Here is a 22,479-nt window from a genome sequence, read left to right as displayed (position 1 = left end):
TCAAAGGGCATGTCCATCAAGGTGATCTGGACATCCCCTGAAAAGCCAGTGGATCTCATCCAGGCGTATCGGCGAAGCGCTACCGACGTTGAAATGTTCCTGCTCAGAGAGTCGGCGGTGTCGAGTCCACAACGGATCGTATACTTTGCTGCATCTCTCCCGGCGGTGACAGCCTGGGAGAGCACTGCCCGGGCCTCCTTCAGACAATGAGGCAGCACTTGCGCCACTGTATCCCACACTGAGTGCGAATAACGGCCCAAGAGACACACCGTGTTTACGGACTGCAGTCCTAAGCTGGCAGAAGAGAACATTTTCTTGCCAAGATGGTCCAGCTTCTTGGATTCCCTTTCCGGTAGAGCGATAGGAAAGGCGCTTTTGGAGGTGTAGGCTTGGACCACCAAGCTCTCCGGGGCAGGGTGTTGGGAGAGGAAAGTGGGGTCGCCCGGAGCCGGGCAGTGGCGTCGGGTGATCATCCTGTCCACGGGAGCCCCCATGTTGGGCCTGGACCACGTGCCCAAGAGAATGTCGGTGAGGGCCTCATTAAACGGCAGCAGGGGCTCCGAAGAGCTCTCCACCGGTTGAAGCACCTCAGTCAGGAGGTTAGTCCTGACCGCCACCGTAGGAAGCTCGAGGTTGAGAGCCTCAGCCGCCCTACGCAACACCACAGCGTATGACGCTCCCTCCTTTGTAGCCACGGTAGGAGGAGACAACATGCCAAGGTCAGGTGATGTGTCAAGACCACTGGCATCCCCCAGTTCCTCTCTCCAGTCCTGCTCAGTATCTAGCTGGTCAGTTAAAGGGTCACCTGACCCCTTCCAGTCCTCCTCATCCTCTGGGTGCCACTGTTGTTGAAAAGGGACCCCAGGAGTGAACAGGGGCCCGAAAACCCCACCCGGCGCCGGATCTGGCGTTGGACGACACCGGTCTGGCTCTGTGTCCACGTCGGGAAGGAGGCCAGGGTCGAACGCGGTAATGGTGCCGTAGGAGGCGGCGCCGGTGGAGGTGTAACGAGGTCAACCTGCGCTGATCGGGATCCAGGCCTGGGTCCAAGGAGGGTCTGCGGCGACGGGGCCGGAGCAGCGAAGACCTAGGCACCCCAACCGAGACCGCGGGGCCCGAAGGCGCGCCGGTGTGGTTGGTCCACCCAAAGATGGCATGCATCACTTCGTAGAATGTACGAAGCTGGGCAGGTCGCTCTGGGTTCCGGAAAGGGAGGGAAGCTCGGAGTCGACCCTTTGGGCACCCGGCGCGGAGCCGCGGGAGTGACACCACTCACATGCCTCGTCGGATCAGCCGACCGACGACGAGAAGTCGAAGAGCGACGATGTTTCTTCGACTTATTCCAATGCCTCGACTTACCCGACCCGAGTGTGAACACTTTGATGATTTCGAAACGAAATGGGAGTGGCTCCACGACTGGTCCCTCGACCTCCATCTCGGCCGGGACCCCTAACGGCGCGGAGCCAACTGTCGGTGTTCAAGCAGCTTTCGAGCCCGCTCCTGCAAAGCCTTCGGCGTCAACAACTGACAGTCGGAGCACGACTTGGGGCTGTGGTCGCGCTCCAGGCAAAAGAGGCACACGTGGTGCGGACCGTCACCAACATCAATCGGTTACAGGAACCGCAGGCCTTAAAACTGGGCATCCCTCGTGCACCTGTTTGGAGTCGGAGACTCGAAACAAGAAGTCGACAAAAGTCGAGAAAAACAGTCAAAAAATGACTGAGGTACCGCTCTTCCCGGACCTGTGCTGGCTGATGTGGAAAAAGAAAGAACTGACGTCAGCGCTCGAGGGCGGCGTCTAAGTAGCTGCCGCGACATCATCCCGGTGACCACAATGCCGCCGACGGACACGGAGCTGACCGACGTCACCTACCGACACGCAGAGGTACTGCTGACAAAAAAACTTTACGGATCCAGTCTGACGCCTGGGTGTAATTCTAAGGTAAGGAATCTATAACTAACGTGTTTCTTTCATATAGTCTATCAGAATAGCGAATTTTTTAGCCGATTCACTCAAGGTGGAGAAGATGTGGTCTAACGGCTAGGGTGGTCGGTCTCAAGTCTGGGGAACCGGGTTCAGTCTCGGCAATGGCGCTCAGCATCCTGTGATTCTGAACTAATCACTTAATCTCCACGTGCCTAACAAAAATGAATGTGTCCTTGTGTAACGCAACTGGTGCGCATGTAAAGAGCTCTGATATTTGATACCTTAGGCTCAAGTTCGCGCTACATAACACTCAGAAGAAAAAGTGGGGTTGACAGTACTACATAGCATGATACTTCGGATGAATAGTAGTCTGATACCAGGTTTCTGTCATTTGAAGGCTTGGTTGTGGATCAGCTGCAAGTTGGCAGGCCATGAGCTCCAGGATGAGGGTGTGGAGGAGTTGAGTTTTAAAAGAAACCAGGTCCTTAGATCCAGGAGGCCTGGTTGATGGTTCAAAGTCTCGACTTTAAACCTCAACTACACTGATGCGCACTGGAGTGCTTTCAGGATAGTATGACAGTCGCATGTAAGCTATGTTACATCAGTTCAGCCACTGCATAACCAGGGTCAGAGAGCACTTATGCCAGGGACTTATTTGCAGAAGCTTTTAGAGCATGGACTGGTGCAGATTAACTTCCTTTATTATGGCATCTATTTATTATGCTAATGATAGCTGTGTCAAATACAATGGACTGTGATGTGGTAGACTCGGAGGGTGGGATGTTGTGAAGGTTTAGACTCATAGGCGCAAAATTCGTTCTGTCCCTACCACTGGAATGGCTCAGACCAAAATGTCCTGCAGGACTGAAAAGACAAATTGCCCATCCCAAAAAACCTGACTGTCAAGGCAATAGTATTTCATGGATGTGAACACAAATGCCCACATAGCGGCCCGATAGATATCGAGAACAGGCACTCATGTGCTAGTGCAGCAGTAGTATCCATGGCTTAGGTGGAATGAGTCTTTAATCCTTCTTGTGGCTGCTTCTTAGCCTGCGGGTAGCAGATTATTATGCAGAGGACTACCCACCAAGAAATGGCCCTTTCTTGCACTGCTTTGCACTTCCTTGCTCCAAAGAATCCCATAGAGAGTTGATTGCCCACCTGGTGATCTTTGATATGATGAATATAGAAATTAGGAGCTCTCGTGGTGTCCAAACAAAGAAGTCTCTCTTCCTCTCTTAAGTGGTGAGGAAAGGCAAACAAAAGTCAGAAGGGTGGTAGCCTGTCTGACATGGAAGGGTGTTAATGCCTTTAGCAGAAATGCAGCTCAAGTTAACACCACAGTTTGTCTGGAAGAACAAGTTACTTACCTTTGGTAACACCTTATCTGGTAGAGCCTATCTAGCCACAAATTCCTTACCTTAGAATTATCCTCTGGCGTCAGACCGAATCCGGAAATGTTTCACGAGTAGTAACCTTGCGCGCCAGTAGGTGGTGTCAGCCGTGCTGGAAATGGTGTGCACAGTGCCTATATACGCGTCACTACAGCACGCTGGCATCAGTTTCTTTTCAAGGCTTTCCAAGCCAGGAGCAAGGAGCCATGAAGAACACTGACCACTGGTGTGGAAAACCAGGCCCCTGAAAGGGGAAGAGCCCTGTCCCTAAAAATTGGTTCATAGATTGAGAAGGATGGGTGGTTTGGTACGGAATCTGTAGCTAGATAGAGTCTCTACCGGATAATGTGTTACTGAAGGGAACTAACTTTTTCATCTGCTAGAGAATTCTAGCAACAGATTCCTTACCTTAGAATAGATACCCAAACAATACCTCCCCGAAGGTGGGTCTGTGTGACTGTTTCACACCAATAAATCCTGCAAGACCGAAAAGGCAAACTGCCCTTCCCAACTGACCAGACTGTCCAGTAAGTAGTGTTTTGAGAACGAGTGCAGAGAAGCTCACATTGCTGCCTGGCAGATATCCAGGACTGAAACTCTGCATGCTATTGCAGTGGTCGCAGCCTTAGCTCTGGTGGAATGAGCACACAAACCCTCAGGGGGTTGCTTATTGACCAGTGCATAGCAGATCTTAATAGAGAGAATGATCCATCAGATGGTCTGCTTCCACCCAGCCCTTCCCTTTTTTGCTCCAACGTACCTCACAAAGCGTTGGTTATCCACACGGAACTCTCTTGTGTGGTCAAGGTAGAATGGCAACACTCTTTTTGGGTCTGGTCAGTGAAGTTGCTCCTCTTCTTTAAAGGGATATGGCGGAGCGTAAAAAATAGGCAGGGTGATGGACTGACCATGAAAGGGAGTGACGATGTTTGGCATAAAGGAAGCTCTAGTTCAAAGAACTAGTTTGCTTGGGTAGATGTTCAAGTACGGAGGCTTTGATGACAAAGCTTGTAGATCACTGACCCTCCAAGCAGTTGGGATGGTCACCAGGGAGGCCATCTTGATGGTAAGGAGCCTGAGAGGACAGTTGTGCAAGGGATCAAAGGGAGCGCACAACAGGAACGTCAAGTCTAGATTAAGGTCCCACTAGGGCATGATAAAGGAGGAAGCATATGTTGCAAACCTTTCAAGAACCTGTGTACAAGAGGGGATTTGAAGAGGGATGGCTGGTCAGGCAGCCACAGAAAGGCTGATATAGCAGAAAGGTAGCCTATTAAGGTGCCCAGAGCAGAGCCCTGCTAGGCAAGGTAAAGAATAAATAGAAGAATCTGAGAACCTGCCGCAACGGCAGTCTTATACTGATTTGGTGGAGGGACACCTGGCTACCAAGTTAACGTTGCAGACTTCGTAAGAAAGGTTGAAAGCTGTCAACTGTGGACCCTCAATCTCCATGCAAGAAGGCGGAGCATTACCAAGGTTCAGTTGGAGAACCCTCCCCTGCTGCAGCGACAGAAGATCCTCCAGAAGAGGAAGCATCATCAGAGGACCTATGGCCATGCTCAACAGCTCGGGATACCAAACTCATCGTGCCCATTCCAGGGCCACAAGGTTAACGTGGGCATGGTTGCTCCTGATCTCCTTCAGTACTCTGGGCAGGAGTGATATAGGTGGAAAGGCATATAGGAGGCCTTAGCTCCACTCGAGATGAAAAGCGTCTCTGGGCTAGAGTCGCCTTGGAAACTCCAGCGCCCAGAACTTCTGAAATGGCTGTTCTCGGAAGTGGCGAACAGATCTAACCAAGGCACTCCCCAATGCAGAAAGAGGCTGTAGGAGGCTTGCTTAGTATATGATGCACACTTAATTAAGTGAAGCACCTTGCACTAATTCAGGCAACACTTATGGTGATTTTAATGGTCTTTGATAACCTGTAAAATCTCTCAAAGTGGTAGATGTGGACAGCAGCCTTCAGGCTTATCTTGAAGGAGTGTTAAGCAGCTTGTTTTACCAGTTTAATCATCGTGTACTGTAGGTTAGCTGAAAAAGAACCACACAGCGTATATATGAAAATATGTCTATTTATTGCATAACACTCACTAACACACTATTATATCTCCTACCCGGAGATATCAACACAAATACACAACAATACTTCAACTGCAATTAAGTAAGTAAGCACAAAATACAGTGGTCCCTAGGGGAAGACCAAACCATATACTAAAAAAGTGGAACGCGAACAGGAGTCGTGGTTGCAGTTTTTAAGAAGAAGGACCCTTTCCAGTGGACCCTCAAGAAACCCTGTAGAAGACAGAAGATTGCAGAGTAAACCCACCCATGGATACCCGAGGAACCAGGATAAATACACCAGAGAAGCCGAGTACATAGGTGCGAAGTGACGTCGGAAACCGCTGTAGACCACAATAAAGGGCTTCAGGAAGGATGTCACTGGAGAAGACTGTGCATCAGTCCGCTGGAATCCAAGGGTGGATTCTTGAAGTGAAGAACCTGTAAGCAGAGGGGACAGTCTATGCCACTCAGAGGTGACCAGGAGTCATGGAAGATCAATGCCCACCGATGTCAGATGGTTCAGAAGTGTTGACGATGACCTTGTAACTACAGTTGTGAGGAACAGACGATGCTGAGGAAGACCATAAGCCATGCATGAGCAGTTCCATGTCGGCAGTCGAGAACCAGGGGGTCAGTGTCCGGTGGGAGCACCAATAAGTCTTGGCAGCTGTAAACGGTGGGGAAAGCGAAGAAGGAGCAACGTTTGGACCAGTAGGCCTAAGGGACTCACCACCAGCAGGGGAGTCAGAGCAGGCCCCGAGCAAGCAGGGGAGCCCACTGGAGCAGAGGACGGCCCTCAAGAGGACCCACAGGGCGAAGGCACAGGAGTAGCAATTGGACTTCGAGCTTCTCACCGAGAAGGAAGGCCTCACTGTGCAGAGGATGCAATGAGGACGCTGTACGCGGTGAGGATGCTGTACTTGGCAGGAAGAGATGCTGGAGCTTTCTGTAGCCTGAAGATCTCTTCAGTGCAGCGCCAACAAACCTTGGCAACAGCAAGTCAGTGCTATGCACATGGATTTGGTCCCAGCGGTTCAGACAGGGCTACTGGCCTCAAAAATTGCAGAGAGGACAGGTCAGGACTCGAGGGACTTGTAGAACCACAACCTGTGTTGCTGAGTCTCATGAGGTCTGTGGGACGTCATGAGCAGCATACCGGTCAGCTTTGCAGCGGTACCTGCAGATGCAGGGGAGTGACTCCTTCATTCCAAGGGAGATTACTTCGGGTGTCCTTGATGCCCACAGGTTTGTTGAAGATCCTGAATGAAGCACAGATACAGACAACGAAGAAGACTTGCAGAGCAGCGAGACCAGGAGCAGCAGGAGTCTTCCTTGGTGTAGTCTCGGTTCCAGGTAAAGTCCAGCGAAGTCCAAATGTCCAGACGGTCTAAGAGTGACGTGGGTGCAGGCTTGAGCCTTGTCCGACGACAAATCTGCAGAGCCACCGACAGGTAAGCTTTTAAGTACTTTAGGGAAAGGGTTGGAACGACTCAGGGGCCCCTCCCAGAGGAGGGGTTGGACAGAGGGGAGGATACTCATGTCCTTTTTCCAGTTTCTCACCAGAGTGGGAGCCAAAGGCTCCCTGAACTGACTCAAACTGGTGTGTGCAAGGAGGACAACAAATGTGCCTTCAAATCAGTCTGGCGGCGCTGCAAGCACCCCCACCCCAGCCCCATACCATAAGTCCGGTCTGGTCACACCTAAGTGTGACAGGACACCTATTGTTCTAACTTCCCCTGCTTGAGCTTGGCTCAGCAGCAAGAGAGCAGAATCATATCTGTGATCCACTGTAGCCCTAGCTTGCTGTCAGATCCTGAAAGGCTGCTACTGGAAGTACAGGGGGTACCCCAAGGGAGCCCCCAGTACATGGGATCATGCTTCCAACATTGGAATCGATGTTGGTATGATTCAAACATGGGTGCGACCCATGGCGACCCCTAAATGACGTCCATGCAAACATGCCTCTCCTATCTTCCTTTCCCATCCCTACCCTGCATTATTGCACTTACTGGGCCATGTCTTCTTTACGTGCAGTAGGTGCTGTAGCACTGTGCCTCAAAACTACATTCAACCCGGAATACTGATGTATTTTACTATTCTAGCAGGAGTGCAGCAGTTCAATTCCTTACTTGCACTACAGCCAACGACACACTGGCTACGCCACTGAGCACAATTTTAAAATATGTTAAGGCTCCTTCTAAAACAACAGCAGCCCATTACTTCTCTTCTATGGGGCCTCACCATACCTTGCTCTCTTCCATCCATACCCTTTGGACCTGCACTTCCTTGGGCGTACTTTCCATTTGTGCAATAGGTGTGGTGACAGAATCAGAGACCTACTGACCGCAAATTAATGCTTTATTTTTTATTTTAAAGAGGAATCAAGAAGCCTATTACCTTTCTTGCACTATGAACCATCACACACTGCCTATCCCACTGCTCACTACCATACATTTTGTACTTGGCTCTGTTAACTACAAATTAGGCTGTTTCGTGCCTCTGCTATTTTAACATCATTACCACCCATCACCGGTCTTCGTTGCACCCCTGGCCCCCAAAACACCTTTGTCTCCCTCTCTCGTACAAAGCCTACTTAACTACACTTCATAGCACATTTCTACCTTTTGTGCAACAAATACTGTAGCCCACACACAGCCATTAACTGCTTTACTTCACCCATTAACAAATTCGGCTCTCTCTGTTCCTAGACTTTGCTCTCTGCATTTCCAAAGGTGTAGCTTCCTTTGGTGCAGAAGGTGCAGTGGCGCCACAACACTTCTCACTCTCATGAGCGCTTTTAATCTCGAACCACGCATATTGTGCCTTTTAGCACCTGTTTTAGTTGAAAACCACATACCCCAATCTGTAAGCCCACATCCCACCTCTCAGTCCTCATTTTCCACTTCGAAGCTTCACAAACTCTCTACATATTCTTTTAGCCCATCAGCTGCCAACATGTACATTTAATTTTAACAACATTCACAACACTTTGAAAACGATACACACAGAGATTTAGTATAAAAAATTCCAATTAAAAAAGATAGGACTAAATTCACTAAACTAATGCAACAATCACACGTCAAACTACTACGTCACACATCCCTTACTTACTACAAACAACCAAATCACTAAATCCTGTAAAAAACAAATAAATCCGTGGCAAACATTTCCCTCTACATTCTCACACTTCCTCTTTTTAAATTCAATTTATAATTTCCTTTATAAACAGCGCTTACACAATTAACTATACCATTTCTAACCCTTATCAGCATGCAGCTTTCACATACAATAGAATACATTTTGAGTTCTTTAACTTTTTTTAAACAATACTTAAAAACAAATATTACCAAAGCCAACAGCTTGGCACTCATATTATAGGGGTGCAAACTATTGCCTTTGCCAGTGCTAGTGTTTAGTTCTCATTAGTTTGACTGCTATTCAGTCCACAAACCCACAGTGAAGGGCCACACCCAAACAAAACGGATTGACCGTAGGCATGGGCCAGATTTTGTGACCGGGTCGCCATACAAGGATGGTGCGTCGTCGGCAAAGGCAAGCATACCCTGCAGAGCTGTGTAAAATGTGTACATTCCCCTTCAAAACCCACAGGAAATTAAGCCATATTTAAAGTAAAGCTTTTGAAAAAACAAAACTCCTACAGGTTATGGGTTCAAATTATATGTGAACATTTTAACAAGCGTTTCCACATGACAGTATGGCCAACCTCTCTGCACTTTTTTCAGACATTCTTACACTGCAATATTAACTTGATGTTTGAAAAGCATATTGCAGCTGGAGATTTAAATATGGTGTGTACTATTTCAACAATGTAATGCATTGGTAAAAATGGGGCATGACATGTACGTAGCACTACACATTAAAATACCTCCTAGAGAATCCCTAGGTCGCGATGCGTAATAGTTCTTACCTCCTTGAAGCATGGTGAAGGATTTTTGATCTGCTCTAGCATGGCCCATTTTACTGTTGCTTGTCGAATGTTTCCATCATACTCTCTAGAGCTCTGAGTGCCACTTGGAGTCCCCCTTGATCTCTCATACCCTGGCTCATTGAAGTAAGGCTCAGATACCAAAATAAGCGACTGAACAGACACCAAGACCTGTTGAGAAAAATATATATTATATATATATATATATATATATCATGTAGATGGATTCATGTAGTTCCAAAACCAATAAGACTATCGCCAAGGCACCTGACCTTACTTGCTAGTTCATCAATTTCACTAAAGAACAAGTTACTTAACTTTGGTAATTATATATCTTTAAGAGACATATATTAGTTATGGATTCCTTGACTTTGAATTACCCTCGGGCGTCAGACTGGATCCGGAAATGTTTTTCCGTAGCATTACACTTACACTCTGGTAGGTGGCGTCGGTCGACGCTGTGTCTGTCCTCGGCGTAGTGATCGCCGGGATGACGTTGCAGTATCTACTTAGATGCTGCTCCTGCGTGCTGACGTCAGTTCTTTACACAACATTCCACAGCACACGCGCAGAGCCATGCAAGACACTGACCACTGGTGCATAAAACTAGGGCCCTGAAAGATAGTCCCTCACTCTAGAAGTCAGTTTGCAGAACGGGGAGGATGGGTGAGGCGGTAAGGAATCCATAACTAATATACGTCTCTTACAGATATATCGTTACCGAAGGGAAGTAACATGTTCATCTGAAAGAGACTATTAGTTAAGGATTCCTTACCTTAGAATAGATACCCCAGCAATAACAATCCCGGAAGTGGGTCTGCGAACCAAGTTCACACCAGGAAGTCCTGGAGAATTGAACGGCCAAAGATGCCGTCTCTATGGACTTGAGTATCCAGGCAATAATGTCTAGTGAACGTGTGCAGTGATGCCCACGTGGCTGCCTGGCAGATGTCATTGAGAGGGACCCCGTGTCCCAAAGCAGTAGTGGCTGCTGTCGGCCTGGTGAAATGGGCGCGCAGTCCTACCGGAGCCTCCTTCTTTGCCAAGGAATAGCAAATTTTAATGCAAAGGACGACCCATCGAGAGATGGTTCGGTTTTGCACAGCTCAGCCTTTCTTGGTGCCCACATAGCCAACAAAGAGTTGATCATCCATTTGGAATTGACGTTTTGGATCCAGACGGTGGAGCCTCTCTTCCTCCTTAGAAGGATGCAGAAGTGGAAAGAAGTTGGGCAAAGTGATGGTCCATCCTATGTGGAAGGAGGTAACCACTTTGGGAAGAAAAGAAGGTTGAGTTCTAAGGACAACCTTGTCCGGAAGAACAGCAAGGAAAGGAGGTTTAGAAGAAAGAGCCTGAAGCTCACTCACCCTGCGAGCAGAGGTGATGGCAACCAGAAAAGCAGTCTGAGAGGTCAATAGTCTGAGAGGGCAATTATGTAGTGGCTCGGAAGGAGCACACATGAGGTAGGTTAAGACCAGATTCAAGACCCACTGGGGCATTACAAAAGGAATAGGAGGAAAGAGGTGAGTAATGCCCTTAAGAAATCTATTTATAATAGGGGACTTGAAAAGAGAAGGCTGATCAGGAAGGCGAAGAAATGTCGAAATTGTCGAGAGATAGCCTTTACGGGTGCCCAGAGCAGAGCCCTACTGGGCCAAATAAAAAAAGAAGGAAGAGGAGAACCTCTGAAAGAGTGGCAGAAAGGGGATCCACAGCCTTTGCTGTGCAACATGCCACAAATTTGTCCCATCACCAGGCATATACCGTTTTAGTGGAGTGACGCTTGGCTGCCAAGATGACATTACAGACTTTGGGAGGAAAGTCAAATGCTGTCAACTGTCGACGCTCAGTCGCCACGCCAGGGGGGTGGATGCTGGACAGGTTCGGATGGAGGACCGTCCCCTGCTGCTGCAACAGAAGATCCTCCCAAGAAGGAAGTCTTATCGGAGGATCAATGGCCAAGTACATGAGCTCGGGATACCAGACTCCTTGAGCCCAATCCGGAGCCACAAGAATGACTTGAGCCTGGTCGCGCCTGATCTTCTTCAGCACTCTGGGCAGAAGTGATATAGGCGTTAAGGCGTATACAAGACAGCAACTCCACTCGCCGAGTGAGTGACGCCATGGAAATTTCAACACGCAGAATTGCTGACATTGCGCGTTCTCTTCGGTGGCAAACAGATCTAACCAAGGCTCTCACCTCCGCGGAAAGAGACATTACACCACCTCTGAGTGCAGAGCCATTCGTGATCCACCATACACCACGCGGCTGAATTGGCAGGTTCACAATGCCTGGTGGTTCAACAACTACCATTCAGTGAACCTGCCAGGTGTTGGACCACCAGAGACGTGCCCTGATGTTCCAGCCATGTCCAGAGGCGAAGGGCCTCTTGACATAGGGTCCACGACCCCACCCGCCCAGTTTGTTTCAATACCACATGGCGGTGGTGTTGTCCGTAAACACCTGCAATACTCTTCGCTTGACAGAAGAAAGAAATGCTTACATTGAAAGACAGATCGCCCGAAGCTCCAGAAGATTGATGTGGAGCTCGGACTCCGCAGGAGACCAGAGGCCTCTGATCTCCGCCTCCCCCATGTGGCCGCCCCATACCAGGAGTGACAAATCGGTCACCAAAGTGAACTCTAGTTGGGGAAGGCAGAGGAATCTGCCGTCGACCCAATCCTGGTTTGATAGCCGCCACTGCAGTTGGTGTGGAGTGCCCTCCGAGATCTGGACGCAATTGAAAAGATTCCCCATATGCTGTGCCCACTGGAACTTCAGGTCCCACTACAGAAGCGGAATGTGCCATCTGGCATGACACACCTGCAGGATGCAGGAAGCCTTGAGGCTCAATAGCCTCAGGGTCATTCTCACCTAAACCCGGGACAGAGGCTAAAACATCGGAATCGTAGACTGAATATCACTAACTCGCTGTTTGGGAGAATAAGCCTGAAACTGCACTGTGTCCACGAACCACTCCGATGAAGAGGAGCTTCTGAAAGGGAATCAGGTGTGACTTCGGCATGTTGATCGTGAACCCCAACGAATGCAGGAGGTTTGCCGTAGTCTGGAGGTGGGCGTCGACAGCCTAGGGCGAGCCCGCCTTCAACAGCCAGTCGTCGAGATAGGGGAAGACTGGAACCCCTGATCTGCACAGATGAGCTGCAACCACCGTCATCACTTTCGTGAACACCCGAGGGGCGCTGGTAAGGCCAAAGGGGAGTACGGTAAATTGGAAATGCTCGTGGCATACCATGAACCGTGGGTAGCGCCGGTGGGCAGGCAGGACGGGGATGTGAAAATAAGCGTCCTGCAAGTCCAACCCCACCATCCAGTCTCCAGGATCGAGGGCAGACAGAACCTGAGCCAATGTCACCATTTTGAACTTCTCCTTCTGAAAGCAACGGTTGATGTTCATGAGATCCAAGATGGGACACAGGCCTTTGTCCTTTTTGGGGACCAGAACGTTGTGGGAATAACATCCACGACCTATTTCTGGGACAGGAACTCACTCAATAGCTCCCTTGGCCAAGAGAGCCGTAACTTCCTGGTGGAGAAGGTCCAAGTGAGCCTCTGACAAGAGATGGAATTGTGGTGGTATGGATGGAGGGGCAGTCTCGAAGGGGAGGGAGTAGCACCTTCAGACTATGTGCAAAACCAACCTGTCCAACGCGATGGTTTTTCTGTGGGGAAGGTGATGGCGGATCCTGCAGCCCACTGGCAACTGGAGGCCCTGAAAGTTCGGATTAGGAAGGTTTGGAGGCTGCTGCAGAGGGGGGGACTGGTGGACCGCCCCCTGTCTCCCTGACCCATGACGCCGGATCCCACATTCTCGGCCGCACAGAGGCTGGGCAGTTTGCGCCGGCCTGTGGCTCTGGGAGGAACGTGTCGGGCACCCCTTCCATTGCCATGAAAGGGGCGAAAGGCAGACTGCATGGGGCAAGATGTAGTCGCGAGGCCCAAGGACCTGGCCGTAGCCCTAGAATCCATGAATTGCTCAAGCGTGTGGTCTGCCTTGTCGCCAAACAAGCGACGGCCATCAAAGGGCATGTCCTAAAGTGTAGATTGGCCATCATCCGAGAAGCCAGTGGATCTCAGCCAGACATATCGTCTCAGGGCTACCGGCGTTGAAATAGTCCTGCCTAGTGACACGGCGGCACCCAGCCCACAGCGAATGGTGAACTTTGCTGCATCTCTCCCTTCGGCAACCGCATGGAGAGTGTGGCCCCGGGCCTCATTGAATGGCAGCAGGGGATCCGAAGAGGCCGCTGCCGGCTGAAGCCCCTCAGTCAGCAGGTTAGTCTTGACTGCCACCGTAGGAAGCCCAAGGCCTCAGCCACCCTACGCAACACCACAGTATAGGATGCTCCCTCCTCCGTAGTCACGGTAGGGGGAGAAAGCATTTAAAGGTCTAAGGAGGTATCCAGAACACTGGCATCACCCAACACCTCTCTCCAGTCCAGATCTTCCAGTTGGTCAGCAAGAGGGTCAATAGACCCCTCCCAGTCCTCCTCACCCTCTCCTGGCTGCCACTCAAGGCAATAGGGAACGCCAGGATAGATAATTGGCACAAGGCACAAGTTACTACTTTTGTAACAATATATCTGTAAGAGGCAATAGTTAGTGATAGATTCCTTACCTTAGAATATATCCCCACGCGTCAGACTGGACCCGGAAAGTTTTTTGTAGCAGTACCCCTGCGCGTCAGTAGGTAGCGTCGTGTGGTTCCGTGTCCGTCACTGGCGTCGCAAGCGCCGAGATGACGTCACGGAGACTACTTAGGAGCCACCCATGCACGCTGACGTCAGTTCTGTACACGACTTTCCACGCCAGGAACGCAGAGCCATGCAAGAAACTGACCACTGGTGCCATGAAACTAGGGCCCTGAAAGGGGGGATGACCTTAACCCTAGAATCAGTTCGCAGAACGGGGAGGATGGTTGGGGCGGTAAGGAATCTATCACTAACTAATGTCTCTTCCAGATATATCGTTACACAAGTAGTAACTTGTGCATCTGAAAGAGACACGTTAGTGATAGATTCCTTACCTTAGAACAGATACCCCAGCAATACCAACCCCGGTGGTGGGTCTGCGAATAGATTACACCAGAAAGTCACGGAGAACAGAACAGCCAAAGAAGCCGTCTCTCCGGACCTGACTGTCAAGGCAGTAATGCTTGGTAAACGTGTGCAGCGCAGCCCACGTAGCTGCCTGACAAATGTCCTGCAAGGGGACGCCACGTCCCAAGGCAGTAGTGGCTGCAGTCACCCTGGTAGAATGGGAACGCAGCCCCACAGGAGGCTCCTTCTTAGCCAAGGAGTAACATGCTTTGATGCACAGAACAACCCACTGAGAGATGGCCCTTTGTGCACAGCCTGACCTTTTTTGGCGCCCACGTAGCCAACAAAGAGCTGGTCATCCACCCGGAACTGCTGGGTACACGTTAGATAGAATGCAAGTGCACGTTTTGGGTCCAGACGGTGGAGCCTCTCTTCCTCCCTCAAAGGATGCGGAAAGCAAAGTGATGGTCTGCCCGATTTGGAAGGGCGTGACCACCTTTGGCAAAAAAGAAGGACGGGTCCTTAACACCACCTTGTCCGGATGAACAGAAAGGAAAGGAGGTTTGGAAGAAAGAGCCTGGAGCTCACTCGCTCCTCTGGCAGAGGTGATAGCGACCAGGAAAGACGTCTTAAGAGTAAGAAGACGCAAAGGACAGGTATGAAGGGGCTCGATAGGAGCGCACATCAGATAGGTCAAAACGAGATTCAAGTCCCATTGAGGCATGATGAACGGCACGGGAGGAAACGTGTGCATAATGCCTTAAAGAAAAACAGTGAACAACCGGGGACTTAAAGAGAGAAGGCTGATCTGGAAGCCTCAAAAAGGAGGAGATGGCCGAAAGATAACCTTTGATAGTGCCCAGAGCAGAGCCCTGCTGGGTCAAAGAAAGAAGGAACAGAAGAACTTCAGAAAGAGGGGAAGAAAGGGGATCCACAGCCTTTGCTGTGCACCATGCCACAAACTTGTTCCACCTGCAGGCGTATACAGTTTTAGTGGAGGGACGCCTGACTGCCAGAATGATATCACAGACTTCGGGAGGAAGATCGAAAGCTGTCAACTGTCGCCGCTCAATCTCCATGCATGGAGGTGGAGGCTGGACAGGTTCGGGTGGAGGACCGTCCCCTGCAGCTGCGACAGAAGATCCTCCCAAAGAGATCGATCGCCATGCTGAGTAGCTCGGGATACCAGTATGTTCGTGCCCAATCCGGAGCCACAAGGATGACTTGGGCCCTGTCGCGCCGAATCTTCTTCAGCACTCTGGGCAGAAGTGGTATAGGCGGAAAGGCGTACAACAGACTGTAACTTCACTCGTGATAAAAAGCATCGCCGAGCAAGTGCCGCCTTGGAAATTCCAACGCGCAGAACTGATGACATTGCGCATTCTCTTCAGTGGCGAATAGATCTAACCAAGGCTCTCCCCACTGCAGAAAGAGACCTTGTGCCACGTCCGAGTGCAGACACCATTCGTGATCCATCAAGCACCGGCGGCTGAGTTTGTTCGCCCTGGCGTTCAGAGAACCTGCCAGGTGTTGAACCACCAAGGTAATGCCTTGATGTTCCAGCCACGTCCAGAGGCGCAGAGCCTCCTGACATAGGGTCCAGGACCCCACCCCAGCCTGTATGTTGTAATACCACATGGCGGTGGTATTGTCCGTGAACACCTGCCTGCACCACACTTTCCCAGACACAGGGAAGAAATGCTTTCAGTGCAAGCTGGATCGCCCGAAGCTCCAAGAGGTTGATATGGAGCTGGGACAACCCCGGAGACCAGAGTCCTCTGATCTCTGCCTCTCCCAAGTGGCCTCCCTATCCCAGGAGGGACGCATCCGTCACCACTGTGCGCTCCGGTTGGGTAAGGGAGAGGGATCTGCCACTGACCCAATCGTGATTCGTGATCCACCACTGCAATTGTCGTGCAGTGCCCTCCGAGATCTGGACATGATCGGACAGGTTGCTCTGATGCTGCGCCCACTGGAACTTCAGGTCCCACTGCAGAGCCCGCATATGCCATCTGGCATGTTGCACTAGCAGGATGCAGGACGTCATCAGGCCCAGGAGCCGGAGGGTCATCCTGACTGAAACCCAGGACAGAGGCTGAAAGATCGGAATCATAGCCTGAAAATCCCGGACTCGCTGTTCGGGAGGATAAACCTGAAACAGCGTCGAATCCAGAACCTCTCCGATGAAGGGGAGCTTCCGAGAGGGACTCAGGTGCGACTTCGGCACGTTGACGGAGAACCCCAGCAAATGCAGGAGATCGGCCGTAGTCTGGAGGTGGTTGACGACTGCGCGGGGCGAGCCCGCCTTCAACAACCAGTCGTCGAGCTAGGGGAAGACTGGAACCCCTGATCTGCACAGGTGAGCTGCGACCAGCGCCATCACCTTCGTGAACACCCGAGGGGCACTGGTAAGGCCGAAGGGGAGCACGGCAAACTGAAAATGCTCCTGGCCTACTGTGAACCGCCGGTAACGCCGGTGGGCCAGCAGGACGGGGATGTGAATATATGCGCTCTGCAAGTCCAACGCTACCATCCAGTCTCCAGGGTCGTGGGCACCCAGGACCTGAGCCACAGTCAGCATTTTGAACTTCTCCTTCCGGAGGAAGCCATTGACGTTCCGGAAGTCCAAGATGGGGCGCAGGCCCCCTTTGTCCTTCTTGGGGACCAGAAAGTAGTGGGAATAACAACCATGTCCTACTTCTGGCCCAGGAACGTGCTTGATGGCCCCCTTGGCCAAGAGGGCCGTAACTTCCTACTGGAGAAGCACAAATGATCCCCGACATGCAGTGGCACCGAGGTGGCATGGCTGGAGGGGAAGACTGCAAAAGAAGAGAATAACGCTTGCGGATGATCTGCAACACCCACTCGTCCAATGTGATATCGCGCCAGTGGTGGAGGTGGTGGCGGATCCTGCCACCCACCGGCGTGGGGCGCTCCACAAAGCTCGGATTAGGAAGGTTTGGAGGTAGAAATAGCAGGGCGGAGGTGGACTGACCCCCACGCTGATTCCCAGACCCGCCCCTGCGGAAGCCACGTCTGCGCTGAGGCTTGTTCTGCACAGGCTTGCTGAAGGAACGTGCCTGGGCGCCTCTGCCGTGGCCACGAAAGGAACGAAACCCAGGAGTGGCCGGGCTTTTTGCAGAAAGACCCAAGGACTTGGCCGTGGCCCACGAGTCCTTAAAGCGCTCCAGAGCACTGTCGGCCTTATCGCCAAACAGGCGACTGCCATCAAAGGGCATGTCCATGAGCGAGCTCTGGACGTCAGGCGAGAACCCAGTGGATCGCAACCAAGCATGGCAACGCAGCGCCACAGTCGTAGAAAATGCCCTGCCCAACGAGTCAGCGGTGTCGAAACCACACCGAATGGGGAACTTGGCCGCATCCTTACCCTCAGCAACTGCCTGGGAAAGCACAGCATGGACCTCCTCAGGAGCAACCGTGTCCCTCACCGCGTGGGAATAGCGGCACAACAAACAGGCGGTGTTCACTGATCGCAGCCCCATGCTGGCCGACGAGAACAACCGCTTACCAAACTGCTCCAGCTTCTTAGAGTCCTTATCCGGTGGAGCCGTGGGAAAGGCACTCTGTGACGTCGAGGCCTGGATGACCAGACTCTCAGGCATGGGATGAGTGGTCAGAAACGCGGGGTCACCAGGCGCCGGGCGGGGACGCCTGGCGACATTTTTATCCACAGGGGCCCCTGTGGCCGGCCGCGACCAAGTGCCCAACAGGACGTCGGTGAGGGCGTCGTTGAAGGGAAGCAGTGGCTCCGATGAAGTCGAAGCTGTCTGGAGCACCTCAGTAAGGAGATTAGTTTTGAGGGCTACCATAGGAAGATCAAGATTGAGGACCTCAGCAGCCCGACGGAGCATCATCGTGTAGGAAGCGCCCTCCTCCATCGTAGGCGGGGGAGAGGCAAACCCCGGGTCAGAAGAGACGTCGAGGTCACCGGCGTCCTCCAGATCATCCACCCAGTCCTGCTCGGAGTCACATTGACGGGCAAGAGGGTCCTCGGACCCCTACCAGTCATCCTCCACCTCCGTTGCAGGAGGAACCGGTCACGGCGGCAGAGCCGGAGTCGGAGAGGGGACGAACGGCGCCATCTCTCAATGCAGATCCCAGGCAGGAACGAAATGCTCCTGGAATCGGGGCAAGGGGGGAACAAACGGCACCCACTGCGGAACCTGAGGTGGAGCTCGTGGCGCAGGGGCCAGGGCCAACGGCGTAGAATCCTGTGGCGCCAGGGCTGGGTCTGCAGGCGGCGCCAACTGGATCTGGACATGGGACCGCGGAGCCCGAAGGTGCGCCGGCGGGAGCCCGAGGCCTAAAAAGGCGGTCCATCGTGGCAAGAAACTCTAGCACCTGTTCGGGAGTCGCCGAAGGACCCGGGTAAGGAGGGTAGGCCGCGGGACTCCCAGGCTCCAAAGGAGCCTCAGGGGCAGAACCCCTGTCCCCCTCGTCCGCATCCGAGGACCGACGGGGGGACGTCGGAGAGCGCTCACGCTTCTTCGACTTCTTTTTATGTTGTCGCTTATCGGAATCCGAGGGCGAAGACTTGGAGCCAGAGGAGCAACGACTGCGGCCCCGGGAACGGTCCCTGGAGCGGCGTTGGGACGAGTGCCGGACCTCCAGCAGCTTCCGGCGTCGCTCCCTCAAGGCCTTCGGGGCCATGGCTTGACAGACCCGGCAAGACCGGGAGTCATGGTCGGTCTCCAGGCAGTAGAGGCAAACATCATGGGGGTCCGCCACCAACATGTTGCGACGGCAGGCCCCACAAGACTTAAAGCCAGGCATCCCTACGTGCACCAGGAGAAAAAAGGGGAGACAAAAAGTTTCAAAAGAGTAGTCAAAAAGTGACTAAGGTACGTGTTCTATCCGGATCTGCGCTTGTTGGCGCGGAAAGAGAAAGAACTGACTTCAGCACGCATGGGAAGCGCCTAAGTAGTCTTTGTGACGTCATCCCGGCGCTTGCGACGCCAGTGACGGACGCGGAGCCACAGGACGCCACCTACTGACGCGCAGGTGTACTGCTAGCAAAAAACTTTCCGGATCCAGTCTGACGCATGGGGATATTCTAGGGTAAGGAATCTATCACTAATGTGTCTCTTTCAGATATTGCCAGTCGGTGTTGGGTCTGGCTCCATATGTAGGTCGAGGGGGAGGCCGAGGTCGACGCCGGCTGTGGACCCACCCGGCGTCGGAGGCAGCGGCGGTGTCGTCAATGGATTCGTACTGGAGGAGGTGTAGTCAGGTCGACCGGCGCTGATCCGGATCCAGGCCTGGATCCTTGGAGGAACCCAAGGCGATGATGGGCAGAGCGATGAAACTTTTCAGACACTCACCCCCAGTCACAGATCTGGGTTGAATCCATCATCGTTCTTTAGCTCACTTCGCCACCTAGGCCAAAGCAAAAGGCCTAGAACCCCTAACCGAGTCTGCGGGGCCCAAAGGCGCAGCGGTGGAGTCGGGCTGCCAAAAGGTGGAGTGGAGAGCTTTGTAAAATGTACAAAGTTGGGCAGGGGTCGCTCCGGCTCCCGGGAAGGGGGGGGCGACGGACGGGGAGAAGGCGAAGAGCGACGGTGCTTCTTTCCCTTCTTCTTGTGCTTCGACTTACCCGAAGACTTCGACGAGGAGTGGTGGTGATGGGTCCACGACCGTTCCAGCGACCTCCCTCTCGAGCGGCGCGGAGCAGACTGCCGGGCCGCTAGATGCTTACGGGACCGTTTCCGCAAAGACTTCGGGCTATGGCCCGACAGTCGGAGCACGACTTCGGGTCGCAGTCGCGCTACAGACACCAGAGACACACTTAATGTGGGTCTGTCACCGACATCAGCTTGTGGCAGGAGCCACAAGGCTTGGAACCGGTCCCCCGATGTGACATCCCTGTGCACCAGGAGTCAAACGACTCAGTAAAGAAGTCGACAAAAAGTCGAAAAAACAGTTAGTCAAAAAGTGACTAGGGTACCGCTATCTCTGGATCTACAGAAAAAGAATGAACTGACGTCAGTGCGCAGGGACGGCGTCTAAGTAGATACCGCAAAGTCATCCTGGCATTCACAACGCCGATGACTGATGCAGAGTCAACCGATGCTGCCAACCGACACACAAGGGTACTGCTATGATAAAATTTCTCCGGATCAAGTCTGACGCCTGGGGGTAATTCTAAGATAAGGAATCCATAACTAATAGTCTCTTTCAGATCTTCCATATTATAGCTTCCACGGTTGAAGGATAGTAACAACAATCTACAACAGAATAAACTTCAATTTTCTAGAGAAAACCCATCTTTGTAAGACAAATTAACATCCTCAAATGGAGGAGTAATACATCAACATAATCTCCAATATACAGATTAGCAGCTATGCTGGCATTTCTCTTCTGCGTATGACTGTTTAACAACTCTGCAACTGTACCCATGATGGCTGGGGTGGTGGGGTGGAGGGTGGGTTTATCAGTCGAACAGAGAGATCCAATTATCTACCCCTTCTTCAGCTTTTGCTTTGATAAGCCTGCCCACAAATACAGACTACAGGGTCTAATGAAAGTCTGGCTCAGACCCATATTGCTGGAGTGTGCATTTGAATGGATGGTATAGTACGCTATGGCAGGATATAAGGCTATATTCATAAACACCAAAATTCTCATGCAAAAATTAAAATACAGATTTATTGTCTGGAAAACAGAAGCTATTGCGCAAGACTTGCAATGTTGTTAATGCCTCAGAAAGACAATCAAAGATAAGACCACTTTGAAGTGAAAAGGCCTTATGGGATAAAATTAGGGAGAGAAAGGAGATGCATGTTTGTGATCAAACATCCGCTTTTTGATTTAAGAGTGCACACATACTCCATACTGGACATTTAATACCAATGACGCACGCACATACACAGACACAGAGAGACAGACAAACAAAAGCACAAACATTTATTTAGGGTTCTTTGTAAAGTACTGAATGCTGCTTCAAAATGCTTGGAAAGGGAGCAGAGTAATGGCCTGTGCGCACAAAGGATCCAAAAAGTGGCTTTGTACATGCAAATGTGTTTCAAAGTGCTAGAAAGAGAGCCATATAAGGTTTCCTACACAATAATAAAGTATAAATTCACACTTGCAAGGAGCACTCAAATTAAACACAATATTTCCAAACAAATATCTTTGATTTAACCAATCAACATAATTTATTCTCAGTTCTCATATTCTTTCCAACATGAAGAATATCAAATTGATTCCATGCCAATGTCCTCTTAATTTTATGCTTCAATTAGTCCTTTATCCTTGTTCCATATCAATGTCTATTTATAATCCACAGATATTTCCTTTTGATCCATCAATCGTTTATTCCATCCTTGTGATCCATCAATCGTTTATTCCATCCATTTCTGATATTAGGGTTGGCAGCACGGGAGTAGATTGGTGATATTAAGAGAATAGACAGGATTGTAGGCCAACATGGAGGATGATAGAGAAAAGTTAGCAGCTGAATTATTTCAACACAGCAGGACACCAGGCTCCATGGTGAGGAAGGATGTACCGAATAGAGGTTTAAAGGAGAAGTTTTTGAAATTAGAGAAATTGAAAAAGTTAGAATTGTCAAAATGGTGGGATGGGATTACTCTAAAAAACTATTTAGACCAAAAACGGATACCAAGAGGTCTCAGAATATTAATCTTTCCCACTTTTGATGATTTAGAGGAGGACCATCTTAAAGAATGAGAAGAGAATCTGTACTCTTCTTCATTTACAATGATGAATATTCTGATTAAGAATGCGGATAGGAAAGTGGAAAAATTGAAGAGTCAGATTGTGGATTTAGAGAAGGAAATAGCTGATATGAATTTGAAAGAGCTGACTGAGAAGAATTACAGTATTCTGAAGGATGTTATTAATAGGCATCAGCTACAAATAAAAGACAAAAAACTAAGCAAGATACGCAGAGATGAGAGAGACTACAATCAGGGAAGGGTTTTTACCTTTGCAAAGGGCTTTGATGATATTTCAAAACCAAACCCAAAAGAGGGTCCCATGAATCAAGGTGAATTGAGCTCAGTAATTTACAGTAGTTCAAGTATTTCATCGGTAGATGAACC

The 22,479-nt window shown here is 50.8% G+C and overlaps 1 protein-coding gene across 1 annotated transcript in view; it reads right to left on the bottom strand.

The window, feature by feature from the left end:
- BIRC6 (baculoviral IAP repeat containing 6) overlaps positions 1–22,479 on the bottom strand; it is a 1,973,616-nt gene that overhangs the window by 42,860 nt on the left and 1,908,277 nt on the right. The window contains exon 72 of the mRNA XM_085609819.1: positions 9,317–9,505. Within this exon, the coding sequence (XP_085465945.1) occupies positions 9,317–9,505 (189 nt within the window). The remainder of the gene's footprint in view (positions 1–9,316; positions 9,506–22,479) is intronic.

This window comes from Triturus cristatus, chromosome 6 (genome assembly GCF_964204655.1).
Source record: "Triturus cristatus chromosome 6, aTriCri1.1, whole genome shotgun sequence".
Taxonomy (NCBI): domain Eukaryota; kingdom Metazoa; phylum Chordata; class Amphibia; order Caudata; family Salamandridae; genus Triturus; species Triturus cristatus.
The sequence above is the reverse complement of the archived record's forward strand: the minus strand, read 5'-3'. Positions and strand labels throughout refer to the sequence as shown.